Source organism: Macaca fascicularis, chromosome 16, assembly GCF_037993035.2.
Source record: "Macaca fascicularis isolate 582-1 chromosome 16, T2T-MFA8v1.1".
In the NCBI taxonomy this organism is placed as follows: Eukaryota; Metazoa; Chordata; class Mammalia; order Primates; family Cercopithecidae; genus Macaca; species Macaca fascicularis.
In genome coordinates, this window is record NC_088390.1 from 74,633,324 (window position 1) to 74,658,354 (window position 25,031).

At 44.2% G+C, this 25,031-nt stretch overlaps 2 protein-coding genes across 11 annotated transcripts in view; one reads left to right on the forward strand and one right to left on the reverse strand.

The window, feature by feature from the left end:
• ARSG (arylsulfatase G) overlaps nt 1-25,031 on the forward strand; it is a 147,456-nt gene that overhangs the window by 7,130 nt on the left and 115,295 nt on the right. The window lies entirely within an intron of this gene.
• Nucleotides 929-24,983, reverse strand: SLC16A6 (solute carrier family 16 member 6). Its single transcript, XM_005584783.5, has 6 exons — nt 24,942-24,983; nt 12,183-12,421; nt 8,029-8,172; nt 6,412-6,540; nt 4,746-5,561; nt 929-3,242 (listed from the first exon to the last, which is right to left on the reverse strand). Exons 2-6 carry the CDS (start codon nt 12,412-12,414, stop codon nt 2,992-2,994), a joined length of 1,572 nt encoding a protein of 523 aa, XP_005584840.2. The 5' UTR covers nt 12,415-12,421; nt 24,942-24,983; the 3' UTR covers nt 929-2,991.

Genomic DNA, 25,031 nt, shown 5'->3' on the forward strand with positions numbered 1-25,031 from the left:
TATTTACTATCTGGACCTTTACAGAAAAAGTTTGCCAACCCCTGGCATGTAGAGTCCGTGCTGTTTACTTACAGGTTACAACAGTTCTTAGAACGCTTCTGTGACTGGGTGTAGTCTTTAACTATTTGCCTTTATGACTTTTGATAGGCTTACTCTGGGTACCATGATATCATTTCATTCATGTATTTTTCATTAATAATTAAATTACATTGCTGCTTTCATTCTGATTTCGATTCTTAGATGAAAATGTGCTTCTTCATTTGATTATATTACTTAATCTTTGTTTCCCTCTCCTGTTATTCATTACTTAAGACTTCCCTTGAATTATTTAGTCTTTTTCTAAGGTGCTTTAAAATGATTTGTATGAAACTCAACATAAAATAAAATTGTCCTGCTTTCAATGACCAAAAAAAAAAGGACATAAAAATGTTCAGGCCACACACGATGGCTAACACCTGTAATCTCAGCACTTTGAGAAGCCGAGGCAGGTGGATCACCTGAGGTCAGGAGTTTGAAGCCAGCCTGGCCAACATGGTGAAACCTCATCTCTACTAAAAATACACAAAATTGGCCAGGCATGGTGGCGGGCACCTGTAATCCCAGCTACTCGGGAGGCTGAGGCAGGAGAATCACTTGAACCTGAGAGGCGGAGGTTGCAGTGAGCTGAGATTGTGCCATTGCACTCCAGCCTGGGCAACAAGAGCGAAACTCCATCTTAAAATAATAATAATAATAATAAATATAAATAAAAAGTTCAGTAGAAACTTCTTGGGAAACTTTATATATCTCTAGTAGAGTTAAAAGGTTTTGCAGAAGATAAACGTTAAAAAATTATTTATTTGGAGTGAATATTTGGTGAGTTTTAATTGCATCAAACACTGAATGCTGTGAGAGTCAATAAATCTTGTAACAGAAGAAAATCAGTCTCTTTAAATAAAAAATCCATAAATTTATTGCAAATCTAGAAGTACCAGAATGTCACTAATACAGAACAAATCAGCAATCTTGTTTGTATTTTCTTCCAAACATTTAAAACCTTGATTATTGACATATTGAAATTGGCATACATTTTGCTTTCATGCAGATAACAGAATAGACATGGAGCAGATCCCTCAGAAATCAGTTATAAATATTAAATTGTATTGAACATTCATAGTAAAAAATATGTTGTAAAGTGCTGAAGTCATGTTAAGTCTGCAAAACTGCCACAAGCTCAAAGTTCTTCTCAAGCAGTGACAGAGATTTGCTACATCCACCTTGTTTTAGGTATGTCTGTTTTTGATAGACACTTTGTCATTTCCTCCCCCACCCTCCCCGAAGTTTTATAGATTGTCCTATTTCTATGGCTGATAAGATGCTCTACAGATTGTAGCAGGTGGTAATGAACTATGCCACTTTTCATTTCAGTGCAGAGAAATATTCAAGCTTGTGTGTACCTGTAACCAAACTAGGCTTGTTATGGTTTTCCCCCTGAGTTGTCATAAATTAACATTAACGATGAATAAAGATGGAGCAGCAAGCATTGACCATCACCTGCAGGGTGAGATTGTGGTAAAATAGGTGAGTAAAAAGTCCACCTATTATCCCGACACTTGCCCTCTTTACAGAAAACTGCTAACGTGAGCAATACTATACATGTAGTGTAACTCCAAAAGAAAAAAAAAGAAAGAATAACAAAAAACAAAACAAAAAAAAACAATGACCAGCTACCCGATACCTCTGGCAACTTAGAGCAATCAAGTTATAGAAGATGTAAATTGCAATTTGTAACTCACTATAACGTAATTGTCTCTGTTACCCCCATGTGAAATACAGAAATCCTTCAACAATTAGATGGTTTTTTCTTTAAATCAGAAATGCTTTAACAGTTTAATGAAATATAATTCTGATCAAAGAAGTTCCTCAAGTATTCTTAGATGATAAAACAAATTATTTTTGAAAGCTAAGGCGATTTGCTATCCAGTATTTTTTCCCCTTTAATAGCACACGTTGCCCCTAATCAAATGGAAGAATCATGACAACTTGGCCGTTTATGAAAGTATTTTTACAAGATAAGATGTATTCTGTGAGTCATTTAAAGGATTGCAGAAAGGAGGTAAAAATGCTGCTTATGTCTCCGATTTTTTTTTTTGATTACTTTAATCATCCTAGAATAACTTAATAATAAATAGTGGTTTAAATTAAAGACACTACAGTCACATATTTCTGTATAACTAAAAGCAACAGGAAACACATTTTTAAATGCCATTTTGTATATTCTGTACTGAAATACTTCTGGTAAGGACTGGCCATAAAAAGAAGTGGTAATCTTCACATTTATGAAGTTCAAGTTATGTATATACTTAAAATTTGTTTATTAGTAAAATGTTTGGTCTTCAACTATACTTCATTTCCAGCAAGCAGAGGCCGTAATTTGTTAATGGGAGCCTTGGTACTTTACAAAAGGTTTAACAAAAACTATTTATTCATATTTCTGAAAATTAGGAATTTTTTAAATGATTGAAGTCTTTTTTTTTTTTTTTTGACTGGCCAATTTCATTTCAATGACCTGGGTTGGATGTTGTTTTATTCAAGATAGTAGTTTATTCAGACAAGACCATAGGAAGAAAGAAAAGAAAGAAAGAAAATCATTTGTCCCACGTGAAAGCTTTTAAAACCACTTTGCCAGTTCATGTCACTATTTTAATATTGGAATGTGAACCAAAGAGTCTTTCTATGTATCTTTTGTATTGCTACTGAATACAGCCAGATTTACATATGGAAGAGTGCTTGGTTGTTTTTTGTTTTGGCTTTAAAAACAAGCAGAAAGGAAAGCTTAAAACAAAACAAAACAAACACGATGTTCGTAGTGCTCTTCACATACACATTCCCTTTAAAATGTAGTTTTGAAAGTGGAGTAGAGGGGTTAGCTCCTCTACCTCCTTGTGTCCCCGTCGGGCCCACCCCATCCCTCTCCAGCCAACACAGTGGCTGTTGTTGTGAGTAAGTGTGTCATACTGGCTCCATCTGCACGTGAACTCTGTGCTCATTTTTTGCAAGATCCATTTCCAGAAAGTCTTCAGGAATGTCCTGTAAAGTCTTCCCACGATGGCTCACTACCTTTGTTTCACCTGAATGATGACGCTGGCACAGTCCCATCTTACACGGTCTCACCAGGGCGAGGCACACAGCAGCCAGGGCCATGCCAGCTGCACAGGAGTAGAAGGCTCTGCTATAGATCTTACTTTGGTCCACCAACAAACCTGGAAGAGAGCATGGCGTCCGTTAACAGCAGCCTTCCTAGACATAAGCCCTCTCACCCAGGCGACCCTCACATTCAGAAGCCTCTCAGTTTCATTGCCTGCCTTGTTTTCTTTTGTGTTTCTAAAGAAAAATGGGTGTTAAAGGCGGACATCTTTGCTAGATTGGAGAGGAGAAAGAGACAAACACACAATATACTTGTTCTTCTTGGGCTAAGTCTGTCGTAGCAGAGGATCTAAAACCTGGGACATTTAGATGCATACTTCTTTGAAAAGGTAATATTCTTCGGTAGGAAGGAACTGTATTATTTTCACTTGAGTTCACTTTAGGTATTTTTTTTTTTTTTTGAGACGCAGTTTTATTCTTGTCGCCCCAGCTGGAGTGCGATGGCGCGATCTCGGGTCACTGCAACCTCCGCCTCCCAGGTTCAAGCGATTCTTCCGCCTCAGCCTCCTGAATAGCTGGGATTACAGGTGCCTGCCACCATGCCCAGCTACTTTTGTATTTTTAGTAGAGATGGGGTTTTGCCATGTTGGCCAGGCTGGTCTGGAACTCCTGACCTCGAATGATCTGCCCGCCTCAGCGCCCCGAAGTGTTGGGATTAGAGGCGTGAGCCACTGCGCCTGGCCCACTTTAGGTATCTTTTGACAGGGGTATGATTTCTAATCACAAACACTTTAAAGACCCATTTGGGATCTAAGATATGAAACATACCTATGTCCCTCCTACAAGGAAACATTCTGTACAAATCAATTAGGTATTTACAGAGCGCTGCTATCCATTCCCAAACACCTTTCCTGAGAAGGGAAGGTGACTTACAGAAGTCCATTAGTTCTATCATTCCAGAAGTCAGGTGGGCTCTGAAGGTGATAAATCCATGAGTTCCTGTCTAGCATGAGAGAAGGCAAGGTGATAGAAAAAGCCTGCGTTGGCAGGTGCAGTGGCTTACACCTGTAATCACAGTACTTTGGGAGGCCGAGGAGGGCAGATCATGAGGTCAAGAGATTGAGACCATCGTGGCCAACATGGTGAAACCCTGTCTCTACTAAAAATACAAAAATTAGCCAGGCGTGGTGGTGGGTGCCTGTAATCCCAGCTACTCAGGAGGCTGAGGCAGGAGAATCACTTGAACCTGGGAGGCGGAGGTTGCAGTGAGCTGAGATTGTGCCACTGCACTCCAGCCTGGGTGACAGAGTGAGACTCCATCTCAAAAAAAAAAAAAAAAAAAAAAAAAAAAAGCCTGGGTCAATCTGGACTACAGACACAGCTTCCTGTCCTGATTCGACCACTAATTTACCATCGGACCTTTGGCTTCAATTCTTTGGCCTTCAGTTTCCTCATATTTAAATCAAGAGGGCTGGCTCAGGTAATCTCTAATCCCTGGCAGCTCTAAAATTCCATGGAAATATAAAACGGCAGTAAGTTTTTTTATGGCTTAAACAGGAAGCTAGCACAATTCATACGGGGGAGTAGACAAGCATTTGTATTTTGTGTATTTAAATTACCTGCAAGGGGCGGTCCAGCCAGTCCTGCTATGCTCTGAATGAAGATGTAGACCCCAGCTGCAGAAGGCATCTTCTCAATGCCCACGACGTCGTCCTCAGCAAGCAGTGGAATGTGGGTTCCTCCTATTGTTCCAACCATGAACCCAAAAAATATGCTACATGACATGAGACCCCAGAATTCAGTAGCAAAAGTAAAGGCAAACAGAGACACAGTCAATAAGATGACGCAGATGAGCTCAATGTAAATCTTACGGATGGGCTCTCTGTTGAGGACAAAACCAGCTCCGATCCTCCCGAAAACTTCTGTAATGGCCATCGTAGATAATAAAAAAGCAGCGCGGTCCTGGTCAATGCCCAGACTAATGCCCAGAGGAATGATGTACAAGGAAGGTGCAAAGAATCCCAGTGTTGCGAAGAGACCAAATAATGCATAACAAATAAAACTTTTCTCTTTCAAAATGGAGAAGTCTAACAGCGGGGCTTTCTTTTCACTTGGCCCGGGGCTGGTCTTCACCAGGACCTGCTGCATGTCAGCCTTCGGCTCCAGTTCCGGGTTAGTGTGACTAGGCACATTTTTAGGTGAGGTAGTTAGTTCTACTCCTGAGTCAATGGAGTCTATTGAGGTTCGTGTTTTCTCATTTTCAAGCATATACTGCGCTTCTTTCCGATTTTCCTGAATGACTGTTTTCGGTGACCCTGGTCCTCTGATGATGATGGGTCTGAGCAGTGCTCCGAAGATGACAATGTTTAACTGTAGTAGGCCCACGAAGAGGAGGCTGTATCTCCAGCCAATGCGCTCCTTCAGAGCCATGATTGCTTGAAGAGGCAGGAGTGAGTGAAGAAGAAATAAAATATAAGGTCAATAATGGACTCAAGACCCAGGAGAAGCCATCAAGAAGAAATATGGATCCAGATTCCATTATAAATTTTGTGGAAATTTATTATACTCAGCATTATGAATGTGTACTCAATCTTTTTTTTTTGAGACGGAGTCTTGCTCTGTCGCCCAGGCTGGAGTGCAGTGGTGTGATCTTGGCCCACTGCAACCTCGGCCTCCTGGTTTCAAGCAATTCTCCTGCCTCAGCCTACCAAGTAGCTGGGATTACAAGCGTGTGCTACCATGCACAGCTGTTTTTTGTGTTTTAAGTAGAGACGGGGTTTCACCATGTTGGCCAGGCTGGTCTCGAACTTCTGACCTCAGGTGATCCGCCCACCTTGGCCTCCCAAAGTGCTGGGATTACAGGCATGAGCCACTGTGCCTGGCCAAAGATTTTGTTTTGAGATGATCTGCACACAGATAAGAATGCTGTCTTTATTAGCATAATCTAAATCCACATTGAATGTAGCTCTTTTGAAAAAGGAGAGGACATAACAGGTGAACAACTGCAAATTACTAGATTATTCTGGACTGCATGTGTCAAGAAAGCCCTACCACTGCATTTGTGCCCAGTTAGGAATTCAAACCTATTATTAAAGTGGTCTGAATACCTGAAGTGGGGGTTAGGGAGGACAGATCCTAAAAATGAGCTGGAGAAGAGACGTAAATAACCTCTCATTACTCATACACTTAAAGTCATCCGTACTGTTGGCAAAAGTTAGTGTAGCAAGAATACCTGAGTGGCGTCCCTCATCCACATTCGCACTTAGACTGTTGTAGTCCACCTACCTGGTGCGAAAGCAAACACAGCGAAACATTCTCCTGTGGAAGCAACTGCAGTGACTATGGAACGTCTTTTGCCAAAATATTGTGATAGGATGGTTACAGTTGGGAGAAAACTAAAGCAGTATCCCAGACCTGTGAAAGAAAAGTCAGAAAAGCCAATGAAACCCACATACTGCTTGAGACTGGAAGGATGCATTCAAAGAGCTGGGATTTTTGGTTTTGCTTTTTGAATCTTAAGTTCTGGGAGCCAAGTAATTCATTCTGGACAAAGGTGATGTTGCAAAGAAAAATGGGTTTCATGAAAGGTCTGGATAAACTTCAGTGGTGGTTTTGGGATACTAAAAGTATAATTTTTTTTTTTTTTTTACTTTGCAACACTTTTTTTCAAATTTATATAATTCACAATGGATGAAACTATTATTGCATGAAATTTTATATAAGATTTGTATCTAGAAAGAAATAAGTCGTTTCGTATGTGCAGAAATACAGGAAAAATGTAAAGTCTGCAAATCTTAACAACTGTGTGTGTGTGTGTGTGTGTGTGTGTGTGTATCTATCGTCTATGAGGAATATACGGCCTCCTTTTATTGTTCATTTCTTTTTTTTTTTTTTAAACAGACAAGGTCTCACTCTGTTGCCTCGGCTGAAGTGCAGTGGTGTGATCACAGCTCACTGGAGCCTTGACCTCCCAGGCTCAAGTGATCCTCCCACCTCAGCCTCCAAAGTAGCTGGGACTACAGGCACACACCACCATGATTGGCTAGTTTTTTTTTTTTTTTGTAGAGATGGGGTCTCCCTATGTTGCCCCAGTTGGTCTCCTGGGCTCAAGCGATCCTCCTGCCTCAGCCTCCCGAAGCGCTGGAATTCAGGCATAAGCCACTATGCTGGCTACTCCTTTTAAATGGAAAAAGGTTTTCTTTTTTTTTTTTTTTTTTTTTTTTTTTGAGACGGAGTCTCGCTGTGTCTCCCAGGCTGGAGTGCAGTGGCGTGATCTCGGCTCACTGCAAGCTCCGCCTCCCGGGTTCACGCCATTCTCCCGCCTCAGCCTCCCAAGTAGCTGAGACTACAGGCGCCCGCCACCACGCCCGGCTAGTTTTTTGTATTTTTAGTAGAGACGGGGTTTCACCATGTTAGCCAGGATAGTCTCGGTCTCCTGACCTCGTGATCCACCCGCCTCGGCCTCCCAAAGTGCTGGGATTACAGGCTTGAGCCACCGCGCCCGGCCGGAAAAAGGTTTTCTTAGGCCCCCAAGATTAAGTCTGGCATGTTGCACTTCCCTACAGCCTTGGATCCTCAGACACTGATTTGAGAAATACTGGCTACAGAAATTCGTCCTACTTTGTAAAAATGCTATCTTTTGGCTGCAAATATAGCAAAAGAGAAGTTATCATCATCTCTGGTGAAGATCAATCAAAAACTCTTGGGCACTTGAGAACAGGTTCCCAGGTCCCCTGAAGTCCATATAGCTCAGTTCAAAACTACTGATCTGAGACACCGTTAATGTTAAAGAAAAAAAAAGAAAGAGAAAGAAATATAGTTTGGCTTTAATTTCCTCCTTCCCCTTCCTTGTTCTTCAAACTAAGTGTCTAGAGAACTTCTGAGCCAAAGAGGAACACTTACCAGAGATGATACCGATGGCGACGTACATATGAGAAACCTCTTGTGAGAAGGAGGCGGCCACCATCCCGGTGCTGACAAGTAGCCCCCCCAATATCACCACCAGACGGTGTCCGAAACGATTGCTCAGGACTGTGGCAAGGGGAGCTGCCGGGAAGGAACCAAACGATATTTTAACTCACAGAGGCTTCAGGGTTAGCTGCCATAAGACTCCTTCCTCCACATCTTGCACATGGAGAGATGATGTCAAATATAAATACAGCCGGGCGCGGTGGCTCATGCCTGTAATCCCAGCACTTTGGGAGGCTGAGGAGGGAGGATCGCTTGAGCCCAGGAGTTCAAGACCAGCCTGGGCAACATGGCGAAACCCCGTCTCTACAAAAAACACAAAAATTAGCCAGGCATGGTGGTGTACACCTGTAGTCCTAGCTACTCGGGAGGCAGAGGTGGGAGGATTGCTTGAGCCTGGGAGGCAGAGGGTGCAGTGAGCAAGATCACACCACTGCACTCCATACTGGGTGACAGAGTGAGACCTTGTCTCAAGAAAAAACAAAACAAAACCATAATACATTTCATGCAAAGTCAGTGCAGGAATTATTTTACTATGTGTTCAAATTCAACACGATTTGTCAGACTCCTGAAAGAGAAAGCCAGAATAACAGTATACAACTTTTATCTATATTTTTAGATGACTCTGACTCACCATAAGCATCTATAAAATTAGATATGTATTTAATTTATGTTATTCTATAATAAAAATTGGTTTTCCTATGATTGCTTGAATCATTGTTTTTTCTCTACTCACGGCTTTGGATTCTTTTTAAAAAGCTCCATTTGGGATCAGATTCTAGTTAGTTTCTTTTTTTTTTTGACATGGAGTTTTGCTCTTGTTGCCCAGGCTGGAGTGGCAACGGTGTGATCTTGGCTCACCGCAACCTCCACTTCCTGGGTTCAAGTGATTCTCCTGCCTCAGCCTCCCGAGTAGCTAGGATTACAGGCATGTGCCACCATGCCCAGCTAATTTTGTATTTTTAGTAGAGACGGGGTTTCTCCATGTTGGTCAGGCTGGTCTCGAACTCCCGATCTCAGGTGATCCACCCACCTCGGCCTCCCAAAGTGTTGAGATTACAGGCGTGAGCCACCGCGCCCAGCCTAGTTAGTTTCTTTACAGGAGGAAAGAATGTGAATTCTAAGTTATGCACTCCTGAAGGAGAGTTGCTATGGGATAGATAATTGAAAGCGAATCATGATTTGCTTAGCTTCTATAAGCTGTATCCCCTAGGACATTTAAATCTGGCAAATTAGTTTCCTAGTTATAGGTTACTTAATATTAACTTGACAACAGTGACATAAGTGAGCCATTGAAAGTTGGGTCAAGGAACAACAACATGCTAGAAGAGGAAGTGAGGAGAAAAGAATTCCATTTTTTGGGATTAGTCTATATGTATCTACTATGTTAACCATTAGAATACAAAGTAATCTTGGATGTAGCTCATAATAAAACCACTGTCACCATTTTGAGCCAGGATGTTGGCTCAAAGCATTAACAATTAGAATAATAGCATTTGGAAGAATTATCTTCTGGTATAATAGTATTAAGTGGAAATTTCTTGTTGACTACATTTTTATTTTTAGGTTTATAAAAGACCTAAAACTGAAGCTTTTGGATTTTCTTTTTATTTAGATTACCAAATATGACATTTTAGTCCTAATTCATTTAAATTATATTTCTAAGAAGGTAATTAAGTATTCCACAATTTAAAAATTAAGTTAACTTGGCCGGGTGTGGTGGCTAACACCTGTAAATCCAGCATTTTGGGAGGTTGAGGCAGGTGGATCACGAGTTCAGGAATTAAGAGACCAGCCCGGCCAACATAGCAAAACCCCATCTCTACTATAAAAATACAAAAAATTAGCCAGGCATGGTGGCAGGTGCCTGTAATCCCAGCTACTCGGGAGGCTGAGGCTGGAGAATCACTTGAACCCGGGAGGCGGAGGTTGCAGTAAGCTGAGACCGCACCACTGCACTGCAGCCTGGGCAACAAAGCGAGACTCTGCCTCGGAAAAAAAAAAAAAAATTAAGTTATCTTAATACTCACTTAAACTGGAACCAGGAACTACTTCATGAAACTTGTAAGAGATAGTATGAGAACTAACAAGATAAATTTTTTTTTTTTTTTTTTTGAGACAGAGTCTTGCTCTATTTCCCAGGCTGGAGTGCAGTGGCACAGTCTCAGCTCACTGCAACCTCCGCCTCCCAGGATCAAGTGATTCTCCTGCCTCAGCCTTCCGAGTAGCTGGGATTACAGTTGCCCACCACCACACCCAGCTAACGAGAGAAATTTCTACCTTACCCAAAGGGTAAAAACATGTAGAACTGCCTTTTAAAGACATTCTATGGCTAAAAATGGACTACATTTAAAGAAGGGCTTTAACTTTAGCGATCACTTCAGAGGTAACAGTTCCAAGACTGGGTGTAAGGGTAAACTTAGGGAAGTTTAAGGTCAACCTGGTTAACTTTCTTTTTTCTTTTTTGAGATGGGGTCTTGCTCTGTTGCCCAGGCTGGAACGCAGTGGCATGATCATGGCTCACTGCAGCCTTGACCTCCCAGGCTCAAGCGATCCTTGCTCTGCAGCCTCCGGAGTAGCTGGGATCACAAGTGTGTACCACCAAGCCTGGTCAATTTTTTATTTTAATTGTTTGTAGAGATGGGGTCTTGCTATGTTGCCCAGGCTGGTCTCAAACTCTGGGGCTCAAGTGATCCTTTCATTTTGGCCTCCCAGAGTGCTGGGATTACAGACGTAAGCCACCACGCCCAGCCTGGTTAACTTTCTGAGGTGAGTTCAACAGCTGTTTTCTCTTGGAAAACCCTTGGCAATTATTTCTGACAGAACAACGAACTCATGAGACCTGGCATGTATATCCAATAGTCCTTTATAGGACCAAGTGAAGATTAGTATGTTAAAAATGATACTGAAGCCCCATTTTATTTTATGCTATTGGGTCTGGGAGTAGATTATGTAATGACAAATCAGTGAAGTCCTTTAGGGAAACAGGTGCTCAGAATTCAGAAAGTCTCCTCAGAACAATATTTGTAATTTCACCTTATCTCCTTGTACACATGTCATTTCTCTTCATGCATCCACATTTACATGTTTCTACTTGGAATTATGAGATTGGGACACGGTACGTCAGCAATTTTTTTTTTTTTTTTGATACAGAGTCTCGCACTGTCGCCCAGGCTGGAGTGCAATGGCACGATCTGGGCTTACTGCAACCTCCACCTCCCAGGTTCATGTGATTCTCCTACCTCAGCTTCCTGAGTAGTTGGGATTATAGGCACATACCACCATGCCCAGCTAATTTTTTGTATTTTTAGTAGAGAGGGGGTTTCACTATGTTGGCCAATCTGGTCTCGAACTCCTGACCTTGTGATCTGCCTGCCTCGGCCTCCCAATTTTTGGGATTACAGACATGAGCCATCGTGCCTGGCCGCAACTTTTTTTTTTTTTTTTTGACGGTGTCTTGCTCTGTTGCCCAGGCTGGAGTGCAGTGGTGTGACCTCAGCTCACTGCAACCTCCGCCTCCCAGGTTCAAGCCATTCTCGTGCCTCAACCTCCCAAGTAGCTAGGACTACAAGTGCGAACCACCGTGCCTGGTTGATTTTTCTATTTTCAGTAGAGATGGAGTTTTGCTATGTTGGCCAGCCTGGTCTTGAACACTTGACCTCAAGTGATCCACCCACCTTGGCCTCCTACGCTTGCCTACAGGCGTGAGCCACCCGTGCCCGGCCACCAGCAACTTTTTGATGTTGCTTCTTAGACAGTGACAATATCCTCACATCCTCACAAAAGGGGGTTGACTGCACTCCTCAAGGGGATCTACAGAATCCTAAGAGTGTGCAGACGGCAGATATTTAATACGTGTGTATGAAATTGAAGGCTGTCATGGCTGGCAAATAAGGCTTTTTTCTTCAGTGCCTTTTGTTTCTTGCCAATCCTCAGTGCTCTGAAAACCCTGTTAGTTGGGGCTAGGAAGGACCAACAGGCATATAAGGGAATGAAAACATCACAATCACCCCGACTACCATTATCAAGGTAGCCAAATTAAAAGGGACCTACACTTACGTCATAGTTAGGCCGAAAGATGTACTAACCTGAAAATGTTAAGACAAACACACAGATTGAGATTATCCATGAGATCCTGCTGTTGGATTCATTAAAACTGTCCATTAAGTCATTAAAGAAGACACCAAATGTCTTGATGATGCCGTAGGTGAAGACTTCAACGAAGAAAAATGAAACAGCGACCGCCCAGCCCCATCCTCCGTCAGGCACTTCAGTATACACGTTGGCTTTGGAACAAAGCTTTAATTTATTTTGGGTCATTCTTAATCTGAAAGAAAAAGTTAAAAAACAATTCAGATCAGCAATAGCGCGAGGATTGATGATTCTCATACTCTTTAGCAAACATAACAGATAAGAATGACTTACTGGGGGAGGGGGGAGCGATAGCATTAGGAGATATACCTAATGTAAATGACAAGTTAATGGGTGCAGCACACCAACATGGCACATGTATACATATGTAACAAACCTGCACGTTGTGCACATGTACCCTAGAACATAAAGTATGTGTGTGTGTGTGTGTGTGTGTGTGTGTGTGTGTGTATATATAAAGTACTTACCCAATTTCTTAGGTTGTTGAATATTTATTTATTTATTTATTTATTTATTGAGATGGACTCTTGCTCTGTCTTCCAGGCTAGAGTGCAGTGGCGTGATCTCAGCTCACTGCAACCTCTGCCTCCCGGGTTCAAGCAATTCTCCTGTCTGAGCCTCCCAAGTAGCTGGGACTATAGGCATGCGCCACCACACCCACCTAATTTTTTTTTTTTTTTTTTTTTTTGAGACAGAGCCTCACTCTGTTGCCCAGGCTGCAGTGCAGTGGCGTGATCTTGGCTCACGGAAATCTCTGCCTTCTGGGTTCAAGCGATTCTCCTGCCTCAGCCTCCCGAGTAGCTGGGATTACAGACGCCCACCACCACACCTGGCTAATTTTTGCATTTGCAGTAGAGATGGGGTTTTGCCATGTTGGCCAGGCTGGTCTCGAACTCCTGACCTCAAGAGATACACCCGCCTTGGCCTCCCAAAATGCTGAGATTATAGGCATGAGCCACCACACCTGGCTGACAGTTGAACGTTTAAATTATGTACAAGTAGTATAAAGTCTTTGGATAAGTTTATGTATATATACATATATACAAATCTTGGTATTGTACATGGGCCCCCGAAAAAGAAAGTTAAATGGGAAAAATAAACAGACATGAAGAACCAGAGCAGAATATTTAGAAGCATATTGAAGGACACCAGATGGTCACCAGACCAGGTATTAATGCTGACCTTGAAAGACTCAACTTAGGCCAGAAAAGACTGCACTGACCATAAGGAATGTTGATCAGAAATGAAGCCTAGAAAATGGAGGCTGAAAAGCAAACACTGGCTGTGCATCCAGCACCTTCCACTGAGTATGTGTTTGAGATACCATAAGCATCTCTGCTTGATGTCCCTGGTCACCGCGATCACCCAGCAACTCTTCTTCCCCCCCATTTTCTACTCAGTAAGCAATATTCTGATTATGATTTGGTGTTCCATGTGGATGTACCTACACAGACACAATGTCACTATAAATCAAAATGAGGGCATTCTGTCTTCTGGGAGTTTGTTAAGCAGGAGTAATTTCCTCAGAGTTGACCACCAATTGGTATATTAGCAATTCAATTTCCAAGTACATGATGATACTCTATAATATGGTGTCTAAATAAGGTGCTATTATACAAGCCTGTGGGGCCCCATCTGGATACCAGTTAACTGAGTTACCTCTAACCTCACTGTGCCTCTCCATTCAAACCACAACAAACATCAGAACAAGCAGACCTGTACCTTAACACCACTAAGGAGACACTGACATTGACACTGGTTTAACTTAAGTCTTCTGGATTGGGCTCTAGCACATGAATACTGTCTTTTTCAAAGCCTCTGTGGTTACATATACTTTGAAAGAGTCATATGTATTTTTTTTTTTTGAGACGGAGTCTTGCTCTGTGCCGGGGCTGGAGTGTAGTGGTGCCATCTCGGCTCACTGCAACCTCTGCCTCCCAAGTTCAAGCGATTCTCCTGCCTCAGCCTCCTGAGTAGCTGGGACTACAGTCATGTGCCACCACACCTAGCTAATTTTTGTATTTTTAGTAGAGACGGCGTTTCACCATGTTGGCCAGGATGGTCTTGATCTCCTGACCTTGTGATCCACCCGCCTCAGCCTCCCAAAGTGCTGGGATTACAAGCGTGAGCCACCATGCCCGGCCAAAACAGTTATGTTTATTTTTAGCCTAACTAAACATTAATTATATCTATAATAATCAATGAGTCCATGCCGTGGTCTTAGAGCTCTTAATGGCAACCAACCTCAAGTTTAAGAATTCTTTACGGCCAGGTACGGTGGCTCACATCTGTAATCCCCTGGGAGGCTGAGGCAGGTGGATCACCTGAGGTCAGGAGTTTGAGACCAGCCTGGCCAATATGGCGAAACCCCGTCTCTACTAAAACTACAAAAATTAGCTGGGCATGGTGGTAGGCACCTGTAATCCCAGCTACTCAGGAGGCTGAGACAGGAGAATTGCTTGAATCCGGGAGGAGGAGGTTGCAGTGTGCCAAGATATCACTGCACTCCAGCCTGGGCAACAGAGCAAGACTGTGTCTCAAAAAAAAAGAAAAGAAAACAAAAAACAAAAACAAAAAGAATTATTTACATACAACCCAAAGCAATCTACAGAGTGGATTCCTATCAAAATACCAACGACATTCTTCACAGAAATAGAAGAAAAAAATTCTAAAATTTGTATGGAACCAAAAAAGATCATGAATAGCCAAAGCCATCCTGAAAAAAAGAACAAAGCTGGAGGAATCACACTAACAGCCCTCAAAGTACATGACAACACTACAGTAATCAAAACAGCATGGTACTGGCATAAAAACAGACACACTGACCAAAGGAACAGGAGAGACCCCTGAACTTAATCCATGTGTCTACAGCCAACTGATTTTTGGCAAAGGTGCCAAAGATATTCATTGGAGAAAGGTCAGTCTCTTCAATAAATGGCGCTTTGAAAACTGGATATCGATACAAAGAATAAAACTAGATCCCCACCTTTCACCCTATACAACAATCAACTCAAAATAGATCAAAGACTTAAATATAAGACCCAAAACTATAAAACTACTAGAAGAAAACATAGGGGAAACACTTGAGGACATTTGTCTGAGGAAAGATTTTTATGAACAAGACTGAAAGAGCACACATAACAAAAGCAAAAATAAACATGGGATTATATTAAGCTAAACAGATTCTGCACAGCAAAGGAAACAGATCAGCAGAGTGAGGCCAGGTGTGGTAGCTCATGCCTATAATCCCAGCACTTGGGGAGGCCAAGGTGGGTGGATTGCCTGAGCTAAGGAGTTTGAGACCAGCCTGGGCCACATGGTGAGATGCCATCTTTACTGAAAACACAAAAAATTAGCTGGGTGTGGTGGTGCACAACTGTAGTCCTGGTTACTCAGGAGGCTGAGGGACAAGGATTGCTTGAACCCAGGAGGTGGAGGTTGCAGTGAACTGAGATCCTGCCACTTCACTCTAGCCTGGGTAACAGAGGGAGACTCTGCCTCCCAAAAAAAAAAATAAAAAGAATGAAAAGACAACCCACACAAAGGTAGAAAATATTTGCAAACTATTCATCTGACAGGGGATTAATATCCAGAATATACAAGGAACTCAAACATCTTAACAGCAAAAAAAAAACTCCCCAACAATCTGACTTAAAAATGGGTGAACAGGGCCTGGCGCGGTGACTCGTGCTTGTAATCCCAGCACTTTGGGAGGCCGAGGTAGGTGGATCACGAGGTCAAGGAGATCTAGACCATCCTGGCTAACACGGTGAAACCTTGTCTCTACTAAAAATTAAAAAATTAAAAAATTAGCTGGGCGTGGTGGTGGGTGCCTGTAGTCCCAGCTACTCGGGAGGCTGAGGCAGGAGAATGGCGTGAACCCGGGAGGCGGAGCTTGCAGTGAGCCGAGATGGCACCACTGCACTCCAGCCCGGGCACAGAGCAAGATTCTGTCTCAAAAAAAAAAAAAAAAAAAAAAAAAAAGGATGAACAGGCCGGGCGCGGTGGCTCATGCCTGTAATCCCAGCACTTTGGGAGGCTGAGGAGGGTGGATCATGAGGTCAACAGATCGAGACCATCCTGGCCAACATGGTGAAACCCTGTCTCTACTAAAAATACAAAAATTAGCTGGGCGTGGTGTCGCGTGCCTGTATGCCTGTAGTCTCAACTACTTGGGAGGCTAAGGCAGGAGAATCGCTTGAACCCGGGAGGCAGAGGTTGCAGTGAGCCGAGATCATGCCACTGTACTCCAGCCTGGTGACACAGTGAGACTCTGTCTCAAAAAAAAAAAAAAAAAAAGGGTGAATAATCTGAACAGACATTTCTCAAAAGACATACATATGGCCAACAAATATATGAAAAAATGCTCAACATCACAAATCATTAAGGAAATGCAAATCAAAACCACAGTGAGGTATCATCTTACCCCATTTGGGATGGCTATGATCAGAAGACAGAAAATAACAAATGCTGGCAAGGATGCGGAGAAAAGAACTCTTATACACTGTTGGTGGGAATGTAAACTAGTACAGCCAATATGGAGAACAGTATGGAGGTTCCTCAAGAAACTACAAATACGGCCAGGCGCAGTGGCTCAACGCCTGTAATCCCAGCACTTTGGGAGCCCAAGGTGCGGGGATTGCTTGAGCCCTGCAGTTTGAGAACAGCCTGGGTAACATAGGGAGACCCTGTCTCTACAAAAATGTATAAAAAAAATTAGCAGGCCGGGCGCGGTGGCTCACGCCTGTAATCTCAGCACTTTGGGACGCCGAGGCGGGCGGATCACAAGGTCAGGAATTCCAGACCACGGTGAAACCCCATCTCTACTAAAAATACAAAAAATTAGTCGGCCATGCGGGAGGCTGAGGCATGAGAATGGCGCGAACCCTGGAGGCGGAGCTTGCAGTGAGCCGAGATTGCGCCACTGCACTCCAGCCTGGGCGACAGAGCAAGACCACGTCTCAAAAAACAAACAAACAAACAAAAAAAATTAGCCGGGCCAGTGGCTCATGCCTGTAATCCCAGAACTTTGGGAGGCCAAAGTGGGTGGATCATGAGGTCAGGAGTTCAAGACCAGTCTGGCCAACACAGTGAAACCCTGCCTCTACTTAAAAAAAAAAAAAAAAAAAAAAAAAAAAAATTAGCCTAATGTGGTGGCGGGTGCCTGTAATCCCAGCTACTTGGGAGGCTGAGGCAGCAGAATTGCTTGAACCCAGGAGGTGGAGGTTGCAGTGAGCTGAGATCGTGCCACTGCACTCCAGCCGGGGTGACAGTGTAAGACTCCGTCTCAAAAAAAAAAAAAAAAGTGGGGTGTGGTGACACATACCTGCAGTCCCAGCCACCTGGAAGGCTGAGGTAGGAGGATTACTTGAGTTGAGGCTGGAAGCTCCAGGCTGCAGTGAGCAGTGAACACACCACTGCACTCTTGCCTGGGTGACAGAGCAAGACCCTGTCTAAAATTTTTTTTTTTAAAGTTGACCAGCATGGTGGCTCACACCCGTAATCCTATCACTTTGGGAGGTCGAGGTGGGTGGATCACTTGAAGTCAGGAGTTCAAGACCAGCCTGGCCAACACGGCAAAACACCGTCTCTACTAAAAATACAAAAATTAGCCGGGCGTGGTAGCGCGAGCCTGTTATCCCAGCTACCCAGGAGGCTGAAGCATGAGAATGACTTGACCCTAGGAGGCAGAGGTTGCAGTGAGCTGAGGTCACACTACTGCACTCCAGCCTGGGCAACAGAGTGAGACTCTGCAAGGTGGCTAATGCCTGTAATCCTTTGGGAGGCCAAGGCAGGTGGATCACTTGAGGTCAGGAGTTTGAGACCAGCCTGGCCAACATGGTGAAACCCGGTGTCTACTAAAAATGCAAAAACTAGCCAGGTGTGGTGGCACGTGCCTGTAGTCCCAGCTACTCAGGAGGCTGAAGGAGGAGGATCACTTGAACCCGGAAGGTAGAGGTTGCAATGAGCAAAGATTGTGCCACTGCACTCCAGTCTGGGTGACAGAGCAAGACTCTGTCTAAAATAAATAAATAAATAAATAAATAAATAAATAAATAAATAATAAATAAAATGTAAAAAGAGAATTCTTCGTAATTATACAATTGTATACTGGTGAATTTTCAGGGTCAGGGTGCATTATATCCTTTATATCCTTTTCCTAGCCATAAGTTGTTGGGTCAAAGTTACTAAGGCAAAGATTTTATTTAAAATAGAAGGCAACTGAAAAATAACAGGACACAACCTCATCTATCCAGCAGACTTGCCGGTTTTCTGTTTTTAAAATCTAATGTTCTGAATTTACTCTACAAATCTTGAAAAGCAGCAAATCTGATCTAACTTAATATCATTAATCCTATTGATAGCGCCATTCCCACTGTAGCCTAATACTTGGGAAGGACTGTGTATTCACTTTATACTCTATTACCGCTAAATATTTGGTTGATTAAAATAAGGCATAAGATGTTGTAAGATGAGTATGCTCTTTGCAGCGAAGGCCTTTGCATTTTGATGTGTGTTGATGTGTCATGTCTGAGAGCAAACGGAAAGGTGGGAAGGGCAGTTAGATAGCTCAAGAGGTAGGCTGAGCAACTATAGAAGAGTTTGTCACTACTGTCCCTCAACATGGAAAGCAATTGATTTAAGTTGGGAGCCAGGAGCCCTTTACCAAATTAGGTTTTCACAACATCCCTCCATTTCAAGCCACTCTCAAAATGAGGCCGCTGGGGCAGAGAAGTGAGAACAACACTAGCTTAAGATTTAGAAAACCAAAAACATTTTTAAGAAGTGCTTGCCAGTGTTGGCTTTAGAATAGTCTCTAGCCCTGGGGAGGAATGGTGAGCCTGCAGCTGTCAAGGCTGTAGCCTTCACCCCTTCTATTTCATCCCCCCAGCAGGCCATTGGTTTGAGCTTTTCCTTGTGAAGACCATGACTCCTTTGCCAGCCTCTTAATGGACTTCCGTATCCTGTACAATGAACCTTTTGGAAATGGTGTATTGTCATGGCATTTTTCTACTCAGACTTTTTTTTTTTTTTGGAGGCGGAGTCTTGGTCTGTCACCCAGGCTGGAGTGCAGTGGCACGATCTCTGTTCACGGCAACCTCCACCTCCCAGGTTCAAGCAATTCTCTGCTTCAGCCTCCCGAGGACCTGGGACTACAGGTGTGTGCCACCAGTGCCCGGCTACATTTTTGTATTTTTTCAAGAGACCGGGTTTCACCATGTTGGCCAGGCAGGTCTTGAACTTCTGACCTCAGGTGATCCACCCACCTCGGCCTCCCAAAGTGCTGGGATTACAGGTGTGAGCCACTGCGCCTAGCCTACTCAGACTTTTTCAATGGCTTTTGTCTTTCTGAAGAATAAAATCCACTCATTAAGGCTGGGCATGGTGGCTCACATCTGTAATCCCAGCACTTTGGGAGGCCGAGGCGGGCAGATCACTTGAGGTCAGGAGTTTGAGACCAGCCTGCCCAACATGGTGAAACCCTATCTCTACTAAAGATACAAAAATTATGCGGGGGCGTGGTGGCGTGTGTCTGTAGTCCCAGCTACTCAGGAGGCGGAGTCAGGAGAATCGCTTGAACCCAGGAGGCAGAGGTTGCAGTAGGGGCAACCTGGGAGTTGAGATCACTGCACTCCAACCTGGGTTAGACTTCATCAAAAAAAAAAAAAAAAAAATTCCACTCATTAGCCTGACTTTCAATGTTCTTTGTAACCTCTCTTTGTGGCCTTATTTCTTCTGGTTCTAAAACTTGACTCACCTGCCACGGTCAAAGTGGAGTCCTCCTGGCCCTCTAGTCTCTACCCACCTGGCTGTGGCCATGCCATTTCCCCAAAATGAGACCCTGCTCTGTGACATCCTGCTTTCTCCATAATGCTTTCTCCAACCAGCTCAATCTAAGGGCTCTCTTCTTCAGGTGACAGGTATCATTTAATGATGGGGTATTGTTTACTTTTATGCCTTTATCTTATTTGCTTGATTAAATTATTATGTTCACAAAATCTGAGGTCTATTTCTCTTTGTACAATCCCATGTCCCCGGACCCCGCCTGTACCTTGTACACAGCTTGTATTTATTTTTGCAACAAAATACCTATCAGGTGCCAGGTCCTCGCTTTCACTGTAGGGGCACTACAGTGAAAAGACCAAGAGATGGTCTCTGCCTCCATGGACTAAAATATCTGCTGATGATGATGCTAAGGAAAATGAATGCATCTGAAATGCATCCTATTTAAATGATTCAACCACATCTTGCTGGAATTCAGCACATTTCTGACAAGCAGTCAGGACTCGGTAGCTGCTAAGTCCAAAGTCAAATTGGCACAGTTGTTCTAACCCAGAAATGTGCCCAGAAAGTCTGAAGAGTTTTAATGGAGGGCTCAGGACCACCTTGAAACAAAACATATAGTGATAAAATGTGATAAAGACCCTAGAGAGACGTGGAGTGCAGTGGCACAACCATAGCTCACTGTAGCCTCAAAACTCCTGGGCTCATGCTGGGCGCAGTGGCTCACACCTGTAATCCCAGCACTTTGGGAGGCCGAAGCGGGTGGATTGCCTGAGGTCAGGTTCCGAGATCAGCCTGGCCAACATGGTGAAACCCTGTCTCTACTAAAATTACAAAAATTAGCCTGGTGTGGTGGCGCGCACCTGTAGTCCCAGCTATGTGGGAGGCTGTGGTGGAAGAACTGCTTGAACCCAGGAGGTAGAGGTTGCAATGAGCTGAGATTGTGCCGCTGCACTCCAGCCTGGGCGACAAGAGCGAGACTCCGTCTCAAAAAACAAAAACAAAAAAACTCCAGGGCTCAAGTGACCCTCCCACCTCAGCCTCTCGAGTGGCTAGGACTATGGGTATGTGCCACCATGTCCAGCCAATTCTTTTTTATTTTTTAATTTTTATTTATTTATTGTTTGAGACAGCGTCCAGGCTGGAGTTCAGTGGCATGGTTTCGGCTCACTGCCACCTCCGCCCCCTGGGTTCAAGCAATTCTTTGCCTCAGTCTCCCGAGTAGCTGGGATAACAGGCACCCGCCATCATGCCCAGCTAATTTTTTTGTATTTTTAGTAGAGACGGGGTTTCACCATGTTGGCCAGGCTGGTCTGGAACTCCTGACCTCGTGATCCACCCCCCTCAGCCTCCCAAAGTGCTGGGATTACAGGCGTGAGCCACCGTACCTGGGATAATTTTTATTTTTTGTACAGACAGGGTCTCACCATGTAGACCAGGCTGTGGACTGCATTTAGATGAGTGGGACCAGATTGCAGTTTTTTTATGAGCTGAGATTACCTGCCACCATGAGAAGCCTCTGTCTGGCCAGCAGTGAAGTTCTGGTGCTAGCTACCCCCTTCCTCTTTTCCCTTGCCTGTATCATCAGAGGTTTACACTTGAAAAACGGATGGGGTTAGGATGAATCCGTAACCCCTGAAGAGAGTTAGAATTACTGAATGTTAAAGCTGAAGGGGAAAATTGAGGTCATCTTATTCAATTCCTCTTTGTAAAATCTTACTCATTTTGCAAAATCAGGAAACATCCCCAAGAGGTGAAGGGACTTGACTGAAGTAGCCCAGTACTGAATCTCCTGCCTTCCAGGGCTCCTGCTGTACAAGCCTACAGGAGAGCATTTTTATTTTATTGAATTTTTTTGAGACGGAGTCTTGCTATGTCACCCAGGCTGAAGTGCAGTGGCACGATCTTGGCTCATTGCAACCTCAGCCTCCTGGGTTCAAGTGATTCTCCTGCCTCAGCCTCCTGAGTAGCTGGGATTACAGGCGCTTGCCACCACGCCGGGCTAATTTTTCATTTGTTTGTTTGTATTTTTAGTAAAGACAGGGTTTCACCATGTTGGTCAGGCTGGTTTCAAACTCCTAACCTCGTGATCCACCCTCCCAAAGTGCTGGGATTACAGGTGTCAGCCACCGTGCCCGGCCTTCTCTTCTTTTTTTCCATTCCTTCAGCAGAAGGCCAAACCTTCTGTCTCTGCAAACAAAGCAACTGAGGCCTGAATTTTGAACTCATTTACGTAGAAGTCTCTATGTTCCAGAATATGAAAGTTTATCTGTCCACTTTGGTTTGTGGCCATGTGAATTTATCTGATGGGTAGGGATATTTTTCAGCTGTGTGCGGATCTAACTGGTGAGGCAAGCTGAGTCATCCTGCCCATCAACCCCTGCTTTACGGATGATGGGATTTAGGCAAATCACTTTGCTTCCCCATTTTAATTGTCAATGTAAAATCAAGGTAAATGTAAAAAAGGGAGTTGAACTAGACTCTGATGAGCTTAGATCTCTTCCTGCCCTAATAGTCTATACTTTTATGATAGCCTTTGACCGTCACTTGCTTTAATCCTTCTAAGCCCTTGAAGGCAAGGCCCAAGAGTTGGTCTTCTTAAAGCTCTTAGGCCGTATTTGTTAATTTCTGTGTACCGTTAACTGGCTGCACAGTTATGGAAGCCACTGAATCCCGAACTTCTATCATCTGGAAAGCACGGCTTGTCAGGGGAGTCTCTCAAGCCTTTTCCAACTTATAAAACTCAACAATTCTGAATGGGGGTTCCTGGCAGCCATCTTCCCTTCACCCTAGTGTTCTTCTGGAGGAAGCACAATGACAAAATCCATGGGCAGTTTGGAGGATTTCCTAGTAGCATGTGGTTAAGTGTCCCCTTCACTAAATGGGTATTAACCAGGTGTGGTAGCTCATGCCCGTAATCCCAGCAATTAGGGAGGCTGAAGCAGGCAGACTGCTTGAGCCCAGGAGTTTGAGACCAACTTGGGCAACGTAGTGAGACTGCGTCTCTACAAAAAAATTAAAAAATGAGGTGGGAGGATCGCTTGAGCCTGGGAGGTCGAGGCTGCAATGAGCAAGATCACTTCCCTAATGGGAGGGAGACCCTGCCTCTAAACAAATAAATAAATGGGTATCTTGCCAAAGGCTTGGAAACCTGCTATCCTTGGAAGTTTCACTGTGACTTAATTTGTTGAGAGAAGATTTGGACCGAGGGCATGAAAAAATTGGATTAAAATTGGATTAGCGTAGACCATCAGAGTGTTATTCTAGGGGCAGCTCAGAGCAAGGTTCAAAACACAGGCTCTGGATGGAAATGGGGTGGCTACTGGTGTAGGCAAACCCCGAGCAAAAGCACTGTGGATTTCTCTTCTTCTTAAAGGTGTAGCCTGGAGAACGGCTTTGACAAGCTGTTTCTGGCCCAAGTTGGCAAAACCAGTCTGCATTTGGCTAAAGTTCATTTTCATTCTCTATTAAAAAAAAATTTCCAAACCTAACCTGGATAGCTGCCTCACGATGTTGAATCACCGGCTGCAACCGAGTCACCATTTTACAAGGCTATGGTGTTGAAAACTGAGCCCCTAATTTAAGTGTCCTCCTCAGGAGTTCCACTGAGGAAAGTCCTCTTTCGGAAACCACAGAAGGAAAACTCAGGGTTAGTGGTACTCATTACACTGGAAGGAGCTTTTCCACTTGGCTGCATTGTTTATTTACATTCTGTAAGTTCCTATCTTGGACACTCTTCCCTTAATTATGAGAAGAGGGGTTTCTATTATATCATCTGGCCGGATGTATTGTTGACCCCCAAAATGCCACGTAACGGTGCTTGGGACATGGGGAGATGAATCGTTTAGAGATTTCAGCATAAGCACTTGGCATCTTTTTACAAACAAGACACCTATCTTACCATGATTTGCAAAAAACAATCAGATCACTGAGAAATCTCATTCCCGGGGTAGAAACCATCTCCTGCGAGAAGCAGCTGGCACGGAGTGTCTAACCGTGCAAACAAAACCGGCTTCCAGGTTGACAAGTTGTAATTGCTCCTCCCCAGTTGGCTCCGGGGAGCTTTTTCTAAGACTGACGCCCCCCGTGTTTGGTGACATTTTATATACGCCACCTAACAAACTTCTATGACCGGTCTTGCTAGGGTAGGGAGAATAAAAAGAAAAGACGACAACAACCTAGAAGGAAATAACCCATTTCCTCTGCAAAACCATCTTCCCTTGCTACGGAACTGCTCGGCGACACCAGCGCTTTCCTGCGGTTGGCAGCCCGGGAACCTTGAAGTTGCGCGGGACCGGCCGTCAGCCGCTGACAGTTCTGACCGTCCAGGTGGAGGACCCGCGCTCTGCCGGGAAATCCCTGCCTTCCCGCAGGGGGCAAACGGTGGCCGCCCCAGGGAGTGCTGTGTTTGGGGGTCGGGGAGGCAGGGAGCCCCACTTTCCCTCGCGCTGCCTCAGTGGCCGCCCTGCGTGCGCGCGCCAGCCTGGGGAAGGAAGGTACCTCTGACATTTCGCTCCTGCGACGCGCAGGCAACTTCATGCGGAAAATCCGCGGAGGGGCTGAGCCCGGAGCCCCCGACTGTTCCGACGATCCGGAGCCCCCAACCCGGGGCAGGGGGCACTCAAAGGCCAGGCGTGCCTTTAGGTATCTTCCGGGACCCAACTGTACCAGGGTCACGGACATTCAACTCTCAGCTACCCACACCGGCGCGAGCGCGTCATCCCGGTGGCCCTGGGCATTCCTAACTGTCAGAGCGAATATTTTTGGGAATAACCTCTCCAAAATGTGAAGATGTTCAGTGGTCTCCTCCGCCTCCCATCCCAAAAAAAGGCCCCAACACATATTTTTAAAAAAACAACCCACACCCCACAATCAAACTTTTAAACATGTAAAATAATAAACCAACTCACCAAGTTAGAAGGGAAGAGAATAAACCCCAAAAGGCTCCCAATAAGGCGGAGGCTTGGCCTCCCCCTCCTTATAAGCCGCTCGGTAACATG